Source organism: Chiloscyllium plagiosum, unplaced genomic scaffold (assembly GCF_037043375.1).
Source record: "Chiloscyllium plagiosum isolate Xiang-an unplaced genomic scaffold, Cpla_swu_hap1 HiC_scaffold_3, whole genome shotgun sequence".
Lineage (NCBI taxonomy): Eukaryota > Metazoa > Chordata > Chondrichthyes > Orectolobiformes > Hemiscylliidae > Chiloscyllium > Chiloscyllium plagiosum.
This window is the reverse complement of record NW_028270141.1, coordinates 127,890,183-127,913,647: the sequence shown is the minus strand read 5'-3', so window position 1 is coordinate 127,913,647 and position 23,465 is coordinate 127,890,183. Positions and strand designations below refer to the sequence as shown.

Genomic DNA, 23,465 nt, shown 5'->3' with positions numbered 1-23,465 from the left:
GTTTTGCTCGGGCTATTGCTACGTTCTATTCTTACTCACCTCTTACCCCACTGCGCAGTTTTCTTGACCAATTCTCCACATTTCCTTCATCCCTTTTTGACTCTGATCTCCTGTATCTGCAGTCCTCACTTTCTCCCAATTCAGTGTGTAGACCAGCAGGGGGTGAGAAGAAACAGCAAGCATGAAGAAGGCTTACACCCAAAATGTTAACTTCTCCATCTCCTGATGCTGTCTGGCTTGCTGTGTTTTACTTTGGATTACAGCATCTGCGACTTGTTTCTCTGGATAATTTAGTGAAACTGGTTAGTTTATTTTAGTCTGACAACTCGGTGAAGCTGGCGAGTTCGTGAGATGAGGTGGCGATAGCTAAGTTGTTGGTTATCAAGGTTGCGAGAAGAAAGCGGGGGAGTGGGGCTGGGAAACGTCTCAGGCACGGCTGGCTGAGCAGACTGGATGGGCTGAACGGCCTCATTCCCGCTTCCCCTGAACCGCACGTGCGGGATGAAGCCGTTGGTTGACGTCACTGGAAGAGGACGGCGCGCGGGGGCGGGAGCTGTCTCGAGCTGCGGCTCCTTAAAGCGGAGCGGCTTCGGGGAGACTTTCAGGAGGAGGGGCCGGGCTTTAAGGAGGTTATTGTTGTCGCTGTAAACTGCTGCTTTAGTCTGGGTTTACACTTTCCCAGGTTATCCGGCAGCATGTTCAGCTGGCTGGGGGCGCATGACCGCGGCAAGAAGGATCCCGAGGTATTTCAGACGGTGACGGACGGCCTGAAGAAGCTCTACAAAAGCAAACTGCTTCCCCTGGAGGAACATTACCGCTTCCACGAGTTCCACTCGCCCGCCCTGGACAATGCGGATTTCGACAACAAGCCCATGCTGCTGCTGGTCGGTCAGTACTCCACCGGCAAGACCACCTTCATCAGGTGAGCACACACCAGCCGGACCCTCACTCACTCACTGTGCCCCCCTGGGTGAGAGGGAGAGGGTATTGCACAGGGAAATCAGGCTGCACTGACCCTTACTCACTCACTGTGCCCCCCTGGGTGAGAGGGAGAGGGTATTGCATAGGGAAATCAGGCTGCACTGACCCTCACTCACTCACTGTACCCCCCTGGGTGAGAGGGAGAGGGTATTGCACAGGGAAATCAGGCTGCACTGACCCTCACTCACTCACTGTGCCCCCCTGGGTGAGAGGGAGAGGGTATTGCACAGGGAAATCAGGCTGCACTGACCCTCACTCACTCACTGTCCCCCACACTCCTGCTGCCATGAGTGAAATCTGAAATCTGTCCCCAGGATGGGAATGTTGCTGTTTGGAGAAACCAGATTCCCCCTGTGTTCATCTTGCCCAGGGTAGAGGACTCACTGAAGAGAGAAATGGCTTTTTGCATCTGACTTTTATCTGTATTTAATATACACAGGGAATAGAATCAGACAGCAAGAATGCAGACGTTTTGGTCAAACTCCTCTGTGTTGACCAGGCATCCCAATCTGATCCCATTTGGCCTATATCCCTCTTGAGCCCTTGTTATTTGTGTTTCAGCTTGGCTTGTTAGTTCTGTCTACCTGACCTCTGGGGAATTTATAATTTCTGTTCTTCCTTCTCTACAGGGTTATTTGCCCTTCTGATCCTCCTGTCATGTTTATCTGCTCTCCAGTGTTGGATACTGTAGGGGGTGGGTCCTTGGGATGGTAGCATTTAGCCAGTTTCTGGTATGGTGACTGGTTCTAATGTAATCAGGCAGACAACTAATAATGAGAAAAGCTCATACAGTATGGGAGTAAGTCAAATAGTCAAGGTAGACAAGAGCTTGGCAGAGCATGAGGTGGGACTGATAAATTAGCATTGCATTTCAAGGCAAGAAGCCTGACAAACCAGATGAACTTGGGGCAGAGCTGGGGACGTGAGACTGAGATATCATAGCTATTATAGAAACGTGGGTCAGGGATGGGCAGGACTTGTCGTTTTAATGTTGAGGTATTAATGCTATGGGAGAGAAACAAAGGGGGTCAAGAGAAGATGGCATGTGGAGTGTTTCTTTTTGTTTGGGTCAGGATAGTACTATCCCTGTACTTAGGGAAATATTCCTGAATGATTTACCAGTGAAAGCATAGGTAGAAGGGTAGAACTGAGAAATAAAGGGACAATCACCTTGTTAGGATTGTATTATAGTGCCCCTCCCCCTGCCCCCCAATAATCAGTAGGAAATTGAAATGCAAATACGTAAAAGTATCCCTAGAATAATAGGGTTGTAATGGTGGGGGATTTTGACTTTTTCCAATCCTAGACTCGGTGTTAAGGGCTTGAATGGAGAGGCATTTTAAGGAAGTTCTCTTGTATGCACTTGATCAGTATGTAAATGTGAAGGGCTTTTGCCCGAAACGTCGATTTTGAAGCTCCTTGGATGCTGCCTGAACTGCTGTGCTCTTCCAGCACCACTAATCCAGAATCTGGTTTCCAGCATCTGCAGTCATTGTTTTTACCTCAGTATGTAAATGTTCTTACTTGAACAGGAGCAATAATCCCTTCAGTTGGGGAATGAGGCAGGGCAAATGACTGAGGTATCAGTGGGAGAGCGCATGGGGCAACTTATCATAATTCTAATAAAGCTCCTATGGAAAAGGAGAAAGTGAGGTCTGCAGATGCTGGAGATCAGAGCTGGAAATGTGTTGCTGGAAAAACGCAGCAGGTCAGGCAGCATCCAGGGAACAGGAGAATCGACGTTTCGGGCATAAGCCCTTCTTCAGGAATGAGGAAAGTTTGTCCAGCAGGCTAAGATAAAAGGTAGGGAGGAGGGACTTGGGGGAGGGGCGTCGGAAATGTGATAGGTGGAAAGAGGTCAAGGTGAGGGTGATAGGTAAGACTGGGTTGGGGGCAGAGAGGTCGGGAAGAAGATTGCAGGTTAGGAAGGTGGTGCTGAATTTGATGGATTTGACTGAGACAGGGTGGGGGGAGGGGAAATGAGGAAACTGGTGAAATCCGAGTTCATCCCTTGTGGTTGGAGGGTTCCTAGGTGGAAGATGAGGCGTTCTTCCTCCAACTGTCGTTTTGTTGTGGTCTGACTATGGAGTCCAAGGACCTGCATATCCTTGGTGGAGTGGGAGGGGGAATTGAAATGTTGAGCCACCGGGTGGTTGGGTTGGTTGGTCCGGGTGTCCCAGAGGTGTTCTTCTTCAAGGACCGCAATTCCCCCCCCCCCCCGACGTGGTCGACGATGCCCTCCACCGCATCTCTTCCACTTCCCGCTCCTCTGCCCTTGAACCCCGCCCCTCCAACCGCCACCAGGACAGAACCCCACTGGTCCTCACCTACCACCCCACCAATCTCCATGTACAGCGCATCATCCGCCGTCATTTCCGCCACCTCCAAACGGACCCCACCACCAAGGATATATTTCCCTCCCCTCCCCTATCAGCATTCCGTAAAGACCACTCCCTCCGTGACTCCCTCGTCAGATCCACACCCCCACCAACCCAACCTCCACTCCCGGCACCTTCCCCTGCAACCGCAGGAGGTGCAAGACTTGCACCCATACCTACCCCCCTCACCTCCCTCCAAGGCCCAAAAGGAAACTTCCATATCCGCCACAGATTCACCTGCACCTCCACACACACATTATCTATTGCATCCTCTGCACCCGATGTGGCCTCCTCTATATTGGGGAGACAGGCCGGCTACTTGCGGAGCGTTTCAGAGAACACCTCTGGGACACCCGGACCAACCAACCCAACCACCCGGTGGCTCAACATTTCAATTCCCCCTCCCACTCCACCAAGGATATGCAGGTCCTTGGACTCCTCCATCGTCAGACCACAACAAAACGACGGTTGGAGGAAGAACGCCTCATCTTCCGCCTAGGAACCCTCCAACCACAAGGGATGAACTCGGATTTCACCAGTTTCCTCATTTCCCCCCCCCCCCCCCCCCCCCCCCCACCTTGTCTCAGTCAAATCCATCGAATTCAGCACCGCCTTCCTAACCTGCAATCTTCTTCCCGACCTCTCCGCCCCCACCCCAGTCTGACCTATCACCCTCACCTTGACCTCTTTCCACCTATCACATTTCCGACGCCCCTCCCCCAAGTCCCTCCTCCCTACCTTTTATCTTAGCCTGCTGGTCAAACTTTCCTCATTCCTGAAGAAGGGCTTATGCCCGAAACGTCGATTCTCCTGTTCCCTGGATGCTGCCTGACCTGCTGCGCTTTTCCAGCAACACATTTTCAGCTCTGATCTCCAGCATTTGCAGACCTCACTTTCTCCATTAAATGGAGAGCACTTGGCCCATTGTATACCTGGAACACACAGACAAACGGACATTGGAGATAAAGTCAAATAGTTAGTGGGTGGGGAATTGGCTTTCAGTCCAGCAATATTCTGGGTGCAGTCACACTAACATCTTGTGCAGTTCCAGAACCTCCTCCCAGATTTGAACCAGCATTTTGTTTGGAATAAATATATAAAAAATGCCATTTACTCTACCCACCTTGTTTCCTGCATCAAAGCACTGTTTCACATTTCCTTGACTCTCAAATTCAAAATAAAGATCCCAAGAGTTTGGGGTGGATGTGAAGGGATAGGAGAACTTGAGCTGGTTTAGGCTGCCGCAAACTGGTTGCCCTGTTGCTGTTCTCTACACTAACTTTAAAATTCAGGTGGTGAGTCCCACTGTCATGTCAACAAGTGACTGGGACAGATGAGCCAAAGAGGAATTCAACAAAAGCTGTAACGCAATGAACCCCAGGTTGCGCTAATCCTCTTGCAGCCTGCCAATGGAACCTGACCAAGTTTACTGACAAGAAACTGGTGTTTACTTGATTAAGACTAAACTAAAACAAATATATTAATCAAAGTGTATTCAGTCTGCAGTATTACATTGCTCTAGTCATTTGTAGTCAATGTAATACATTTAGTCACCATGTGATTGACTCCGCTCATTCACCAAGATACATTGTTGGACTTAGTCCTTGGAAATGAGTTGGGCCAATTTGGATGATGTGGTAGTGGGAGACAGGAGACAATGATCATTGGAGCTGGTGCTACAAGATGGTGTTGGAGAATGACATGCAGCAATCCAGGGTGAGAAAAACATTTGACAAGAAAGCTGGCCCGATTGACTGGAACAAAGAGGATGGCAGGAAAACCAGGAACTGAAATGGGCTACCTTCCAAAAAGAGATGGTTGAGGTCCAGTTAAAGTATGTTCCCTCCAAACAGGAGAAGGTAGGACAAAAATAGAGTCCCTCAATCAGAAAGGAGGTAGAAAGCAACACGGGCAAGAAAAGTGCTTCTAAATAAGGTGTATGGCGGAAAATACAGTTAAGAAGCTGTTGGCATATTAAAGGTTCAGAGGAGAGGCAAAAAAAGCATATTATGACAAAAACTAGCAGCTAGCCAAGAGGAATCCCACTCTTCAATAGAGAGATGAGATCAAGAAAGAATAGAACTGATTAGAGACCAGAAAGAGGATTTACAAGGAGGGAGGTGGTATGGCTGAGGTGTGAAATGAACTCTTGGCATCTATCTTTAACAGAAGAGGAGGATGTTGCCCAGGCCATGGTGACAGAGGAGGGAACATGGTCACAAGAGGGTTCAAATAGGGTCCGGAGATACAAGCTGTGGTTAATGTCTGGTCCTTTTGATTTAATTTTTTTTCTGAAGCGGTACAAACATGAGAATGCCACTGTACTGGAAAGACTAGGAAAGTAGATTAAACCATTGGGAGGTGCTGCCATATAGAGAATGATGCACCCACCAGCAGGTCCTGGGGCAGCTTCCATGCAGTTAAGTCTATTGAATGGACTCTCCGCTCAAATGATGCTGAGTGTGCTACATTGCACAGGGCGTACAAGAGAGATAAATGTTACTGTAGTCCTCCGTCTGAATATCTTGTTCTGAGCCTTACTGTGATATGCCTGTAGTGCTCATAAACAAAGCTTTTCACTGTACTTTGTACACATGACAATAAATCAATTACCTGGATCCAGCAGTTTTCTGAACCTCCACTAATCTGAGTAACACTGAACTGGATTGAGAAACTACCTTTCTCCTCATCCCCTCTACTATGTCCAGTGTCTCCTTATCAGGAAAAGGGAATATTCTATTGCCCATGTAGAGAGTGGAGTTTTCATCCTGACCCTGTTGTTCCTTACAGCAGTAACCAGTGTTCACCGCTTCCACTCTCTTCCCTCTTTCTGGTTCCGAGGCCACTCCAATTCAAATTTGAGGTGTCTATAGTGTGACTGGGAACTCGTGACGAATTCTAAATGCATGAGGAATGTGTCTGGCACTTTCTGGTTCCACTTATAAGATCCTTCCCCCTCCAGACTCCATTCCACACCCGTCTTCTTCCTCTCACTTACCCCTCCTGTTCCTGAGCCTCCAAGCAAGCTCCCACTTTCCTGCCCCCTTTCGTTGTGCTGCAGAGTTCAACAAGTGCAACCTCTGACCTCAGACACAAGAGCACAAAGGTGACTGTTGTTTGTCACTTTTAAATAAACATCAGATGCCTCGTGATTCTCATATGTACCTAACTTTCAGATGAAGGTGTAACATCATTATAAAAGGGGCTCACGATAACGAGTAATGATGGGATACAAATCAGTTTCCTGCTCACAAACTAATCTGACACAAACACAACATTGAGTGAATCGCAGAACAAGAATTCATCTTGGAATGGAGAATTTTTAGTACCTATCTCATTACATCAGCCTGTGGCCATATTTTCCACTCCTTCAGAACTCATGAAATTTCCTTGAGTGTGCCTGTGATCAGGTTCACCCAGTAAATGTCTTGTTCTTCCTGCAGCTCCCAGTGTATATTTGAATGTTAACTGATCCATGATAAATCCATTATAGAGAACCGGCGACAAAACAAATAACATACAGGAGTTCTTCCAGATGCTGTGATGAAAGACTCAATTTTTACAAATGGTGAACACTGTTTAAACACTTTCCAGTAATTAAATAATTCAGTGTGGGACTCGCTCAGAATGAGTGTGTTAGAGAATGATTTGAAATCTAACCACTGCATGATTTTACATGTAACAACTTCAGTACTTTGTAATTAGGATATGTTGCAGACCGCAATGAGCTCATGTACAGAGTGGTCATTCTGGAATTATATCTGGCACCAGATCCTCCTTAATCCCCATGTGGGAATAAATCATTTTTAACAATTACAACAGAGAAATTTTGCTGTAGTGATTAATCTTTGTTTCCCAATGAAAGACATGGCACCCATGGACAATTGACTTTCACCCCTGTAAGTACTGTGTATGAAGACTTTAAGCTCATGTCACAAAAATGTCCAGAAATTGGTCTGAAATGAATCTGAAACTCTATCCAATAATTTGGATTTGAAGAGGAATCCTCATTACAAAGACTATTAAAATGAACAAGCAGTCAGGACTGCTCTGTCAGGGCCAGACCAACCAGAGCTGGAACCAAATTCTGGTTAATGTGTGGCTGGAAAACCACATAGTTCTTCCATATTGGGTTGAGGGAATGGAGAGGAACATGGCAGATGGAACAGGATTTTGGGAAATGTGATGGGAGCAAAATATGGACCAAATAAACAAGTGGAATGTTTTGAATTGGTGAGTGACTGGAAAATGTTGGTGTTCAGAACGGCGTGAATGTCCTTTTTGTGAACCGTGGAAAGTTAATGGATAGGTTCAGCAAGCTGTTAGAGAAACAAATTGTCTTGTATCCTTTTGTTACGACGAGAGTGGAGAGAAAAGAAAGTTTGCATCAATTGTAGTGGGGATGGGCTCCAGGGGAGTGAGGGGGTTATAGTGCCTGGGATTGAAGGGTATATTGTCAGGTAAGTGAGAAAAAGCTTGGGCTCCATCAAGGGACCAGTTTGTAGTTAGGGAAATGTTGGTTCAGCTGGGTCAAATTTGGAGGGGAGTGGGACTGATGGATCTGGTGGGGTCGAGAGGAAGGTGGTGATGTGTTGAAGAGGCAGTGTCGGGTTCAGAGGTTCAAGGAATGGGGTGTGGTGCTACCAGGTCTGGAAGGAGAAGTCGGTTCTACCTGGGTCACTTTGGGTGGGGCTTCACATTATTGAGGCGGGGGGGGGGAGCTGTGTATTGTGTGCTGATGGAGAAATGCAGGCGGTTGTCAATTCTAATCCTGTTGGCAGGATTAGGGGGTGTCTGTTCAGGGGCAGCTTTTGGTTGTAATGGAGTTGGGTCGAATAAGGTTTAAATCCTAGGCAAATGGAAGGGTTGTTCTTTTGCTGGTGATGGAGTGGCGGGAAGTATCAATTCCAATGGGACTGTGGTAGTGAAGGGGAGTAGTGGGTCAGTAATGAGGTATTGGCAGACTCCTGGGATTGGTGGGGAGTTGAAAGCATTTTGGGTCCAGCTGGGTCAGTTTGTCCAGTCTGCCTGGGTCATGTCGGGGATGTTATCGGATTGAGGGGAACAGCGGAAGTTGTTAGTGACAATGACTGGTTCACAAATGGTATTTTGAGGCCAACTTTGATGTTACTCAGGCCGAAAAAACTTGAATGAAGAGTAAATGCTTGGTTAGGGATATCGTGACTGACTGTCAGTAGATGGCAGTATTTATAAACAGGATTGAAAATTTGTTGCTGGAAAAGCGCAGCAGGTCAGGCAGCATCCAAGGAGCAGGAGAATCGACGTTTCGGGCATGAGCCCTTCTTCAGGAATGAGGAAAGTGTGTCCAGCAGGCTAAGATAAAAGGTAGGGAGGAGGGACTTGGGGGAGGGGCATTGGAAATGTGATAGGTGGAAGGAGGTTAAGGTGAGGGTGATAGGCCGGAGTGGAGGTGGGGGCGGAGAGGTCGGGAAGAAGATTGCAGGTTAGGAAGGTGGTGCTGAGTTTGAGGGTTGGGACTGAGACAAGGTGGGGGGAGGGGAAATGAGGAAACTGGAGAAATCTGAGTTCATCCCTTGTGGTTGGAGGGTTCCTAGGCGGAAGATGAGGCGCTCTTCCTCCAGCCGTCGTGTTGCTATGGTCTGGCGATGGAGGAGTCCAAGGACCTGCATGTCCTTGGTGGAGTGGGAGGGGGAGTTGAAGTGTTGAGCCACGGGGTGGTTGGGTTGGTTGGTCCGGGTGTCCCAGAGGTGTTCTCTGAAACGTTCTGCAAGTAGGCGGCCTGTCTCCCCAATATAGACGAGGCCACATCGGGTGCAGTGGATGCAGTTAATGATGTGTGTGGAGGTACAGGTGAATTTGTGGCAGATATGGAAGGATCCCTTGGGGCCTTGGAGCGAAGTAAGGGGGGAGGTGTGGGTGCAAGTTTTGCATTTCTTGCGGTTGCAGGGGAAGAGGTTGGGTTGATGGGGGGTGTGGACCTGACGAGAGAGTCACGGGAGTGGTCTTTTCGGAACGCTGATAGGGGATGGGAGGGAAATATATCCGTGGTGGTGGGGTCCGTTTGGAGGTGGCATAAATGACGGCGGATGATACCATGTATATGGTGGTTGGTGGGATGGTAGTTGAGGACCAGGAGGACTAGTTCCAATACCGTACAACCCAGATGGGCTCCTTCATCAAAGACCGCAATTTCCCCCCAGACATGATCGGCGATGCTCTCCACCGCATCTCCTCCACTTCCCATTCCTCCGCCCTTGAGTCCCGCCCCTCCAATCGCCACCAGGACAGAACCCCACTGGTCCTCAACTACCACCCCACCAACCTCCATATACATGGTATCCGTCGTCATTTCCGCCACCTCCAAACGGACCCCACCACCAGGGATATATTTCCCTCCCCTCCCCTATCAGCGTTCCGAAAAGACCACTCCCTCCGTGACTCCCTCGTCAGGTCCACACCCCCCATCAACCCAACCTCCACTCCCGGCACCTTCCCCTGCAACCGCAAGAAACCTTTTATCTTAGCCTGCTGGACACACTTTCCTCATTCCTGAAGAAGGGCTCATGCCCGAAACGTCAATTCTCCTGCTCCTTGGATACTGCCTGACCTGCGCTTTTCCAGCAACACATTTTTAGCTCTGATCTCCAGCATCTGCTGTCCTCACTTTGTCTTTTATAAACAGGATCCCAGGATTCTGAGATGGGCCATTGGAGGAATTGGTCGAATTCCCAATATGGGCACATGTATATAGAACATTACAGCACAGTACAGGCCCTTCGGCCCTTGATGTTGCGCCGATCTGTCATACAAATCTGAAGCCCATCTAACCTACACTATTCCATATACGTCCATATGCTTGTCCAATGATGACTTAAATGTACTTAAAGTTGGCGATTCTACTAGCGTTGCAGGCAAAGCATTCCGTACCCTTACTACTCTCCGAGTAAAGAAACTACCTCTGACATCTGTACTGTATCTATCACTCCTCAATTTAAAGCTATGCCCCCTCGTGCTCACCATCACCATTCTTGGAAAAAGGCTCTCCCTGTCCACCCTATCTAACCCTCTGATTATCTTATATGTCTCTATTAAGTCGCCTTTCAACCCTCTTCTCTCTAACGAAAACAGCCTCAAGTCCCTCAGCCTTTCCTCATAAGGCCTTCCCTTCATACCAAGCAACATCCTAGTAAATCTCCTCTAATCTGTCTAACGAACAGTTATTCTATTCACTAGTAGGCAGGTATAATGGTACACCTTTCTGTAGGTAAGGAGACCAGAATTATACAATGTGCAGTTTGGGCAAGACCGAACAATTTCAGAATTAAGCACATCTCACTGTTCAATATGTACAAAAAAGCTTTCAGAAAAAGTTCATTCCAATTTCTGTGTAAAACATGTTTGTATTAATCCACCTTTTTATTTTATTCTATTTGATGAAAAAGATTTTTCAAGGTTTCTGACGTCTTGTTCAAACTCCTTCAGGAAATCAAATACTAGTTCTTCATATTCTTTCCATTCAAATTAACTGTGAGAAGTCCTGCAATGGAATTAAGAATATATACATTTAATTCTAATTTCTTGTGACAAAACCTGTCTGGATCTGAGTAGATTAACAGGGCAATAAGAACACGAGTCAGTCTTCCAGTCTTTTGAGAACCCTCCATCATGCAGTTCAATTGTGATTACAGAAACAGAATTAATAGGCGATCAGAATGGACAGTCCTGTGGCTGATAAGGGGATGTATTTTTGTGAGGTGTTGCAATAAATGGATTGTCACTTCAGAAAATTGAACAAGGAAATTTTGGGTGTGCCAATATTTGAAGGAAGCATTACTTGAGATAGTAACTAGCAAAGCAAATGGAATATTGAGTTTATACTGAGAGGATGGAATACAGAATGAGGGAGGTTTTGCTGAACCACAGTGGAAGTCTGGAATTGCCCCAACTTGAGCATTGAATCCATTGATCAGCATTTTAGGAAATATGTGAGTGTCCTTGAGGTTGCAAAGAGGTTTTATGAAAATGGTTTCACAAAGGAGGACTAAGCAACTGATAAGGAACAAGGAAATTGAATATGAATGAAATCTGTTTTTTAAAAAAAATGGACTACAAAAACCCATCTACTTTACTCTGCCATTCAATGAGGTCACGGCTGATCAAATAATAAGACCATAAGACATTGGAGCATAAATTAGACGACTCAGCCATCAAGTCTGCTCCACCATTCAATCATGGTTGATCAGTTTCTCAACCCCATTCTCCTGCTTTCTCCCCATAATCCTTGATACTCAAGAACCTAATAAGACCATAAGACATAATGCTCAATTCCACTTTTCTGTCTTTTTCCCGATAAGCCTAAATTCGGTTGCTGTTTAAAAATCTGTCTATCATAGACTTGAATGAACTTAATGACCCAGCCTCTGCAGTCATTCTTTCCCTCTGAGAGAAATAGTTCTTGCTCCTCTCCAGGTTAAAATATAACAGCTAACTAATTGCTTGTTGACCCCGAAAGCAATGACCCATCATGGGCTTTCCACTGGAAATAATTTTCATTTGTGCACATTACTCCCGTTGTAATGAAGGAGCACTCTCTACCAACTTTCCGACTGGAAAAGATGCACAAGAGATCAGGTAAGGTTAGCAGTTTTCTTTCTTAACTACATTCGTGAACCAATAGTTTATTTCCTGACAATCGGCAATGATATCATCATTGTGATGATTAGACTCCAGATACTTATTGAACTCAAATTCCACCATTTCCTGTGGCAGGTTTGGAATCCGGATCCCCAGAATGTTAACTGGGTTTTTTTTTGGGTTAATGGACATCACTGAAGGCAGACAAATGCCAGAAATGTTTCAGACTACAGATAACCGGTATTAATCAAGAAACTCTGAATGTTCTGGGGACCTGGGTTCAAACCCTGCCAAGGCAGATGGTAGAATTTGAATTCTGTCTATTTTTGTGGAGTTAGAAATGTACTGATGACCATGAAACCATTGTCGATTGTCAAAAAAACCCATCTGGTTCATTAATGTCCTTCAGAGAAGACAATCTGCCATCCTCACCTCACGTGACTTTCAACCCACAGCAATGTCGTTGACTTGTGCTGCTATCTGAATTGGCCAATCAAGCCATTAAGTTGGATCAATTGCTACAAACTCTGAAGGAAATGTAACTGGACTGACAACCTGGCATTGACCTAGGCATCTGAAATGACTGGCAGAAACTGGCCTGTTGACTCTGCAAAGTCTTCCTCGCTAACATCTGGAGGTTAGGGCCCAAATTCGGAGCTGTCTCTCACACTAGTCAAGCAAAAGCTAACATGGTCATTGTCTGTGAGGTATGATTCAGTGACAATGTACTAGACACCATCATGATCCCTAGATATGTCCTGTAACAAACCCCGCAGAGGGGCTTGCCCTGGAAGTCTGAAAGATTGACTCAGTACCCAATGAAGTCTCATGACTTCAGGTTAAACATGGGCAAAGAAACCTCTTGCTAATTATCATGTACTGTCTTCTCTCGGCTAATGAATCGATAGTTCTCCACGATGAACAATTCTTGGAGGAAGCAGTTAGAATTACAAAGGCACAATCTTACTCTGGGTGGGAAATTTCAATGTCCATCCAAGAGTGGCTCAGCAGCAGCACTACTGATTGTGCTGGTCAGATCCTGAAGGATGTAGTTGCAAGATTGGGTCTACAGCAGATGGTGAGGGAACCAACAAGAGCAAGAAACAGACCTCATTCTGACCAATCTGCCAGTCACACCTCTCCATGGCAATTGGCAAGAGTGACCACTGCACAGCCCTTGTGGAGACAAAATCCCACCTTCACATTGAGAATAGCTTCTACAATGCTGTGTGGCACTTAACACAATGCTAAATGGCAAATCCACCAACTCAAGACTCTGCATCCATGAGGTGCTATGTGCCATCAACAGCAGAATTGTACTCCCGGCACAATTTGCGATCTCATCGCCCAGTATATTCCCCACTCAACCATTACCGTCAAGCCAGGAGATCAACTTTGGTTGAACCTGAGCTATAGATCAGGTGATGGAAGAGGTAGTGAACAGGCAGATACGGCATGCGGAAAGTCTGAGAGGAGAGCTTGGCACTTGATAGGGCAAAGCCCTGTAATATTGTGGCTATTATGGAGACTTGGATATCATAGGGGCAGGAATGGTTGTTAGATGTTCCAGGGTTTAGATAATTTCAAAAGGAATGGGGGTGAGATAAAAGAGGTGGAGGAGTGGCTTGGCTAATCAGCAATAGTATCACAGTTGCAGAAAGGGAGATCATGTAGGAGGGTTTGTCTATAAAGTCAGTGTGGGTGGAAGTCCGAAACAAGATAGGAGCAGCCACTTTATTTGGGAGCTTTCTACAGGACCCCCAATACCAACAGAGATATGGAAGAGCAGATGGGAGGCAGATTTTGGAAATGTGCAGAACTAACATGGGTGACTTTAACTTCCCAATATTGATTGGAACCTGCTTAGTTCAAATAGTTTGGATGGAGCAGTTTTTGTCAGGTGTCCAGGAAGGGTTCCTGATGTAATAGGCCGACTAGAGGGGAGGCCATATTGGATTTGGTGCCAGGTGTCAGCTCTCTGTGGGAAAGCATTTTAGTGATAGTGATCACATCTCTATGACCTTTACTATACTCTTGGAGAGGGTTAGGAGCAGACTGTGTGGGAAAGTATTTAATTGAGGGGAGGGGTAATTTGCAATATTAGTCAGGAACTGGGGTGCCAAATTTGAGAACAGATGTTCTCTGGGAAATGCGCAACAGAAATATGGAGGTTGTTTAGGAAGCACCTACTGATAGTGCTGGGTAGGTTTATCTCACTGAGGCGAGGAAAAGATGGGAGGTTGAAAGAACCTTGGGTGACAAGGGATGTGGGGCATCTAGTCAAGAGGAAGAAGGATGCTTACTTAAGATTGAGGGGGCAAGGATCATTCAGGACTTTTAGAGGTTTACAAGGGAGTGAGGAAGGAACTGAGGAATGGACTCAGGAGAGCTAAAAGGGGGCATGATAAAGCTTTAGTGGGTAGGATTAAGGGAAGCCCTAAGGTGTTCTATGCTTATGTAAGGAACAAGAGGATGGCCAGAGTGAGGTTAGGACTGATCAGGGATAGTGGAGGGAACTTGTGCCTGGAGTTGGAGGAGGTAAGGGACGTTCTTACTGAATACTTTGTTTCAGTATTCACTACTGAAAGGGACCTTGACATTTCTGAGGACAGCGTGAAACAGACTGATATGCTAGAACAAGTTGATGTTAGGAAAGAGGATGTGTTGAAAATTTTGAAGAACATAAGGATGGTTTGTACCCTGGGCCAGACAGGATATACCATAGGTTACTACAGGAATCGAGGGAATAGTTTGCTGCACCATTGGCAATGATCTTTGCATCCTCACTGTCGACTGGAGTAGTACCAGATGATTGTAGGTTCAATAATGTAATTCCCTTGTTCAAGAAAAGGAATTAGGATAATCCTGGAAATTACAGACCAGTCAGTAGTGGGCAAAGTTTTTTGAGAGGGTTCTGAGACACAGGATTTATGATCTCTAATCAAACTATGGTTTTCCAAGTAATCAGCATGGCTTTGTGAGGGGCAGATCGTGCCTGACAAACCTTATTGAATTCTTTTGAAGATGTGACAAAACGTGTTGATGAAGGTAGAGCAGTGGATGTGGTGTACATGGATTTTAGCATGGTAGGCTCATTCAGAAAGTAAGGAGGGATGGTATATAGGGAAACTTGTCTGTCTGGTTACAGAATTAGCTGGCCCATAGAAGACAGCAAGTGGTAGTAGGTGGAAGGTATTCAGCCTGGAGCTTGGTGACGAGTATTCCTCTTTTGTGATTTTTATAAATGAGTTGGATGAATAAGTTGAAGAGTGGGTTAGTAAGTTTGCCGATGACATGAAGGTTGGTGGAGTTGTGGATAGTGTGGTGGGCTGTTGTAGGTTGCAATGAGATATTGACAATGCAGAACTGGGCTGATAAGTGGCAGGTAGAGTTCAACTTAGAAAAATGTAAAGTCATTCACTTTTTGGAAGGTCGAATTTGAATGCAAAATGCATGGTTAATGGCAGGATTCTTGGCAGTGTGGAGGAATAGAGGTATCTTGGGATCCATATCCATAGTTCCCTCAAAGTTGCCACCAAGGTTGATTGGGTTGTTAAGAATGCAGATGGTGTGTTGGCTTTCATTCACATGGGGATTGAGTTTAAGAACCGTGAAGTTATGCTGCACCTCTATAGAATGCTGGTTAGGCTACACTTGGAGTATTGTGTTCAGTTCTGGTTGCTTCATTACGGAAAAGATGTGAAAGCTTTAGAGAGGGTGCAGAGAAGATTTACCAGGGTGGGTGGGTGCAGGTTTTGCACTTCCTGTGGTGGCAGGGGAGAGTGGCTTGTTAGGGGGCGTGGACCTGACCAGGTAGTCTTTGGATTAGTGGTGCTGGAAGAGCACAGCAGTTCAGGCAGCATCCGAGGAGCAGGAACGGTCTTTGCGGAAAGGGATGGGGAGGGAAATATATTCCTGGTGGTGGTGTCCTTTTGTAGGTGCGAAAATGTCGGCGGAGGTTGGTGTGGTGGAAGGTGAGGACCAGGGAGTTCTGTCCTTGTTGCGGTTGGAGGGTGAAGTTCGAGGGCCGAGATGTGGGATGTGGATGAGCTGGTTGAAAATGCCTTCCAATGCAAGTGGGAGTGGAAATTTGGTGTTTGAAGGAGGAGGCCATCTGGTGCTCTGTGGTGGAACTGGTCCTCCTGGGAACAGATGCGGAGGAGGAGGAATTGGGAATACTGGATAGCATTTTTGCAGGAAATCGGGTGGGAGGAGGTGTAATCCAGGTAGCTGTGGGAGTCGGTGGGTTTGTAGAAAATGTCAGTGTTGAGTTGGTCACCGTTGATGGAGAGGTCCGCGAAGGAGAGGGTAGTGTCAGAGATGGGCCCGGTGAATTTAAGTCTAGATTGGAGTGGTGCTGGAAAAGCACAGCAGGTCAGGCAGCATTCGAGGAGCAGGAAAATCCCTTCAGGAAATTTGTAATGTGTTTGTAGTGGAGGTCCAGTGGTAGTTTGGCGCAGTGGACAAAGGAGGTACTGTGGTAGTTTGGTGGCTGTCTCAACCTGTCCAACCACTTCACCAACTCTCGCCCTCACAACGCGCAGCCCTCCACGTCCTTTGCTTCATCCCCAACCTCACTATCAAACCAGTGACAAAGGGAGTGCAGTGGTAGTTTGGTACACTGACCTCTACACCGCTGACGCCAGGTGCCAACTCGAAGACACCACCTCCTACCACCCCCTCGACCATGACCTTACCCCCCATCACCAAACAATCATCTCCCAGACCACATGCAACCTCATCACCTCAGGGGATCTCTCACCCACAGCTTCCAACCTCCTAGTTCAGGAACCATGCACTGCCCGATTTTTACCTCCTACCCAAGACCCACAAGCCTGCCCACCTCGGCCGACCCATCGTCTCAGCCTGCTCCTGCCCCATCAAATTCATCTCCACCTACCTCCAATATTGTCCTATTTCCACCCCCCTCCCCGGTCCACCCACGCCCTCCACCACCTCCAACCTCTAAGACTTCCATTTCCCTGGCCTCCAACACCTCATCTTCACCACGGACATCTAGTCCCTCGACACCTCCATCCGCCATGACCAGGGCTTCCAAGCCCTCCGTTTCTTCCTCTCCCGAAGTCCCCACCAGTACCCTTCCACTGACACTCTTATTCATTTAGCTTAACTGGTCCTCCCCCTCAACAATTTCTCCTTCCAATCCTCCCACTTTATCCTGACGAAAAGGGTAGCTTTGGACACCTGCATGGGCCCCAGCTATGCTTGTCTCTTTATTGGCTACGTTGGACAGTCCATCTTCCGGAGTTGCACCAGCACCACTTTTTCTTCTGCTACATTGACTGCATCAGCACCACCTTGTGCTCCCATGAGGTGGTCAAACAGTTCATCAACTTCACCAACACATTCCACCCGACCTTAAATTCACCTGGACCATCTCTGATACCTTCCTCCCCTTCCTAGACCTCTCCATCTCCATCCACAAGGACCGACTCAACAGTGACATTTTTCACAAATCCACCGACTCCCACAGGTACCTGCATTACATCTCCTCATTCTACATCCTGCAAAAATGCTATCCTGTATTCGCAATTCTTCTGCCTCCGCCGCATCTGCTCCCAGGAGGACCGGTTCCTCCACAAAACACACCAGATGGCTTCCTTCTTTAAAGACCGAAATTTCCCCTCCAACACATCTCATTCACGTTCTGCATCTCTGTCCTCGAACCCCACCCCTCCAACCTCAAAACGACAGAACACCCCCCGGTCCTCACCTTCCACCCCACTAACCTCCACATAAATCACATCATCCACTGACATTTCTGCCACTGACAAATGGACACCACCACCAGGGATATAGTTCCCTCCCCATTCCTATCTGCTTTCCACAAAGACCATTCCCTCCGTGACTACTTGGTCAGGTCCATGCCCCCCCAACAAGCTGCCCTCCCCTCCTGGCTCCTTCCCCTGCCACCGCAGGAATTGCAAAACCTGCGCCCGCATCTCTCTCACCACTCCAACCTCCATCCAAGGCCCCAAAGGAGCCTTCCACATCCATCAAAGTTTCACCTGCACTTCCTGTCATTTATTGTATCCGTTGCTCCCGATGCGGTCTCCACTACGTTGCGAGAAGGTGTCCAGTTTCCCCAGAGTGCTTCAGAGAACATCTCTGGGACACCCGCACCAATCAACCCCACCACCCTGTGGTCGATCATTTAAACTCCCCCTCCCATTCTACCGAGGACATGCAGATCCTGGGCCCCCATCACCACTCGCTCACCACCCTACGCTTGGAGGAAGAACGCGTTATCTTCCACCTCAGGACCCTTCAACCCCAGGGCATCAATGTGGACTTCAATTTCCTTATTTCTCTCTTTTTCTCCCCCCCACCCCAGTTCCAACCTTCCAGCTCAGCACCGCCCTCATGACTTGTCCCACCTGTCAATCTTCCTTCCCACCTATCTGTTCCAACCTATCATCTTTACTCCTGCCTTCATCTACCCATTATGCTCTCAATTACCTTCTCCCCAGCCCCACTCCCCTCCCACTTTTCTGTTCACCCACTAGGCTCCCAGCCTCATTCCTGATGAAAGGCTCTGACCCGAAACATCGATTTTCCTGCTCCTCGGATGCTGCCTGGCCTGCTGTGCTTTTCCAGCAACACACTCTCAACTCTGATCTCTAGCATCTGCAGCCCTCACTGACTCCTAGAGGATATATGGGAACACCACCACCTTCAAGTTCCCATCCAATTCTGTCACCATCCTGACTTGCAGACATGTTAGTTTCTTCAATGTGAGTCAGAATCCTGGTATTCCCTCTCTCATGGTGTGGGTCAACCCAAAGCAGGTGGACTGCAGTGGTTTAGAAAGGCAGTTCATCACCACCTTCTCAAGGGCAACTAGGGTCAGGCAATAAATGCTGGCCAGCCAGCGACATCCACACCCCACAAATTAATTTTAAAAAAGATTATGCGAGCAGGAATGATGCCTGTAGCACCTACGGGTTGTAGGGCAGATTTAAGGTGGACTAATGAGACAGTGCCTCCTTGGGCAATAAATGAACATTTATTTAACGTTTGCCGGCAAAGGGCCAAATAATTCACTGGGTGCTGGCTCAGGGCACTAGCACCTGTGTATAACATCATTTTGGAATATATCACCAAGAACAATGTGTCAGCAAACTTTAAGAATAGCATCTCATTTTCCATTTGGTGACCCTGCAGTCTTAACACAAAATTGCTGTTTGTGTTAATTGGTGTTGTGTTAATGATTCCTGTTTTCCTGTCATCAAAGCTTGGCAATGTGTTACATAGAGCCAAAAATATTGGGGTATTTAGAGTGTAATGACACTAACTGTCATAATGTAGCATCATATGCCAGTTAACTTGCTTACTTGCCACCAGGTGGCGGGATTCCCAGTGGATGTCTCTTTGCTCGTGTCCTCCCTCTTTCCCTCAGGAACCGGGGGTGGAAGGTGTTTTATGCAGCAGTCCCTTATAACAACAGATTGCAGTGATTCACAGATTCCCAACACAATTGCTTATTTTGTGGTGCTGTAAAGTCTGTGGATCATGTATATATTGGTTGTGTGTGTTTGCAGTCCCTTTTCAATTACTTGGTCCAGGCAGTAGGCTGTGAGGGGGCTTGTCACTGCCAACTGCCTGCCCCTCATCCACAGTTATCTTTGAACCTGGTTCTCTTTGGAGGTGTCCACCCACACCAATGCTCTTGATGCCTTTAGGGTGTAGTGGGCACTGTGGGTGGTGGAGTGCTTTATTTCCCCTGCCAACTTATTTTCATTTAGTTCTCTCCTGAACTGCCCTCCTCTCCTCTCACCAATTCAACTTTTGATGGAATCATTGCTCTTATCAGGCTTTGCTCATTCATGTTTCACTACACATGTGGATGTTTTCCTGGTGGTGGAGAATAAAGAATAAAGTCTTCACACAATGGTGTCTTGTTGCCTGTGTCAGTAAGCATATTTAAAAAAAAGAGAAAAACATTCTTCAGTTCTCCCTTTATTTAAAGATACTCCACAGAGAAACTGTGTGTCAGTACCTCATTTTTCAAAATATGTTTCTTTGCTCTTCAGGTCAAAAGATCAAAAGTTGAAGAGGTGAGGCATATATATCCTCACACATGGTCCCGATTCTTCGGGTAATGGCCAAAGCATGCAATCCAGCTCTCTTAAAACTTCTTGAGCTAGAGACAGACATCACCAAGAGAAAGTTCTCAGTTAATCTATTTCATTGGCACTTTTTCTTTTTTCTTGAAATATCCCACTTACCTACACTTTTGGTGGTTATTCATATTCCATGTTGTGTCATTTTCCAACTACCAGTGATTGAAAATATTCCCATAATACTCTTAAAACAGGAATCAAATATTCATGTTTTATCCGAGACTTTAAACCAGGAACATGCAAGAACCTGTTACGGTTGGGAATCTCAGGATTCTAAAGGTCGGTTGATAAATTTCTTCAGACATTTCAGTTTTAAAATATTTCAGAACGTTGCTCATAGATTTAGATCACTGAACTGCTTAAACTTCATGTAATTTCCCCACTGAGTGCTTGCCGAGCACAATTTATCACTTTATTTATCAATCCAAATTTCAGAAACAATTCCCAGGCTTGGTGGTTTCACATGTTTTTTGTTAGATCAGTGTCCTGAGTGATCGGAGTCCGTTTTAGGTTCTCCCCTTCATGAACACTTTGTCTCAGAAGATAACACATGTCTTGGCTTGTCAAGGACAAGTCTCTCAAAGGCAAATCCAGGTAGGATGTCTGTAAATTTCCATTAATACACATCTAGCAATATGAAAGGTGTCTGGGCAAATTGAAAGGAAGCTGCCAGCAGAAAGAGTTGAACTCCTTGCAGGACTGAGATAGGGGGTGGGGCCCAAGTCGCTCTGTGATGTTGTAATTTAATTTTGTTCAGGAAAGCTGTTAAAATCTGCTGTTCATTTCAAACTGACCTTGTGAATTTGATAGTTATTTCTTTGGATTTTACGATTTGTTTTCAATTGTCTCCAATCGTTTTAGTATTTTTAAGATCACCTTCACAGCAGAAGCATTTATCTTTCGCCTTGATGTTTTGTATGTTTGTCTTAAACATTTTTGAAAAGCTGAGTTCATTTTGATATTTGCCGATTGATTGTTTATCTGTATTTTGAGAACAACCTGGGGTTGTAAAGCACAAAAACTTGTTGCAAAATCGAATCATAAAACACAGTTCATGCCATTTCAGAAGATTTGAAATTCACGATTAAATCAGTTTTGAATCTCTCATGTAGTATGAACATGATCCCTGATCTCCTGCTCCTCGGATGCTGTATTCCTTTAGTGCTTTTCCAGCACCACTCTAATCTTGACTCTAACCTCCAGCATCTGCAGTCCTCACTTTCACAGTATATGAACAACACTCTAATTTTCAGTGAGCCCTCTTTAACTATCGGGTGAGTTCCCACCTTCGTGCAGTGTAGTGAGGTATACAGCTGATTCAGTATACGGGGTGTCCCTGTCTACTGCCCATTTTTTTTCAGCTATTTTATACCTTATCCTCATCGACACCTGCTGCAGCCACTGACTCGCAGTTTCTTCTTGTATTAGTATAAACTCATCTACACAACTGTAAATATAAAGTGGTGATGATCACTTCCCCTTTCTGATCTTTTTCCTTCTTTGGAACCATCCATATACATTTTCCTCCAGTGGTGTGGTGCCCTGTGAATTGAACCCACCTCTCAACATTGCCTTTGTCAATTTTGACTGCTGTTCTGCTGTAAACCTGGTGATGGAGCTCTCTGACATTCAATCAAATTCTCCTCATTCACTCCCAGATTGCCATTTTTTTTTTAAAAGCCCCCTGAGAATATTGTTCCCCACTAAAGATGTGATTTTAACCACTGACAGAGGCATTGCGACAATGACTCCTCTTGTGAGATCTGTCAGCACAGGTGTGGTATGATGTAGGAAGGAGAAGCTCAGTTAAATGTTAGGCTTTAATGTTTTGAAATTATTTTCCCCGGTAAAAATGGCAGAATAGAGTATTCAACCCCTTGAAACTGTCCCTCAATTCCCTCTGGACTGTCCAAGTGTCACTCTTGCTCTCACTCCTATCTCTTCACCATTTCCTGCTTCAGGCTTCTCTTCCCCTTCCCCAGTTGTAATCTCTCCCAGACCTTTCCCGAGACAACTTTCCCAATGCCTCAGCCCCTCCAGTCTCAGGTAGCATCCTTTGTCGTACCTACTACAGCGTGTTTAAATTCTTGCATTCAGCAAAATAACTAACTGTAAGTTGGCGCTTATGGACAGTAATACTTATTTATTAACATAGTTAACATTAGAACAATAAAGTATCCTGTAAACTAACTGAAAACATACGAACTATATTCTGCTTTTAACTTTGTATGATCATATACCACCACACGAGAACATGGCCAGGCTTGTGGTGATGTCGTTGTTTCTTCCGATGGTCTTAGTGGTGTGTTCTCTTTCGGTGGTTATTCTCGAATGCCCTGAAGGGGGTTTGTGGTGATTCTTATCCTTCCAAGTCTTTGTGCCGTTTTGGGAGGGTTTTGAGGATCTGTCAATGGATCGATCAGGTTCAATTGCCCTGATCAATCAGACCCAACCAGGTGCTGGCACATTGGGTGTCCATTATGGTAGGTGCTGGGTACATGTAACCTTCTCCAATAAGGGTGCTAGGTGCCTCTGTGTCTAGCAAATGATTCATTGCTACAGATGGTCCTAAAGGCAACATTCCGTCGTCCCAATCAAGTGCAACTTCACGTGTGTATTGCAGGGTCTGCAGCTGTCAAGTTTGTTTGCAAACCATCTGTAGGCAGCTGCAGCCTGACTGGATTCTGCAGCATGTGGATTAGCACAATCACTGTAGTCATGACTGGGTTCTATTTCCCAGCATGCTTTAATCATTTTCCATCTTTTGTAATTCCATGGTAAGTTTATTATTGTCCAAAAAGACAATGCAGTCGGGGAGATAACTGAGATGCAGACTACTAGACTAGATGGGATTGAGGTGCATAAGGAAGAGGCATTAGCAATTCTGAAAAGTGTAAAAAAAAAAAGGTGAAGTCCCCTGGGCGGAATGGGTTTATCCAAGGATTTCCTGGGAAGCCAGGGAGGAGATTGCTGAGCCTTTGGCTTTGATCTTTATGTTGTCATTGTCTACAGGAATAGTACCAGAAGACCTGGAGGAGAACAAATGTTCCCTTGTTCAAGGAGGGGAGTAGAGACGATCCTGGAAATTATAGACCTGTGAACCTTACTTCGGTTGTGGGTAAAGTGTTGGAAAGGGTTATAAGCGATAGGATTTAGAATCGTCTAGAAAAGGAAGAATTGATTAGGGATAGTCAAGGCAGTTTTGTGAAGGGTGGGTCATGCCTCACAAACCTTTATTGAGTTCTTTGAGAAGGTGACCATACACTGGGATGAGGATAAAGCAGTTGATGTTTATATGGAGTTCAGTAAGGCATTTGATAAGGTTCCCCACAGTAGGCTATTGCAC

General features: G+C 46.2%; 1 protein-coding gene across 2 annotated transcripts in view; it reads left to right on the top strand.

Moving 5' to 3' along the window:
* The first annotated feature begins 621 nt into the window (after positions 1 to 621).
* Positions 622 to 23,465, top strand: part of LOC148151334 (EH domain-containing protein 3-like) — a 53,967-nt gene continuing 31,123 nt past the window's right edge. For both annotated transcript variants that reach the window (XR_015754459.1, XM_087983322.1), the window contains exon 1: positions 622 to 922. Coding sequence is in view for 1 of the 2 variants with exons in the window: in XM_087983322.1 (XP_087839448.1) it covers positions 696 to 922 (227 nt within the window). In the remaining variant the exon portion in view is untranslated. The remainder of the gene's footprint in view (positions 923 to 23,465) is intronic.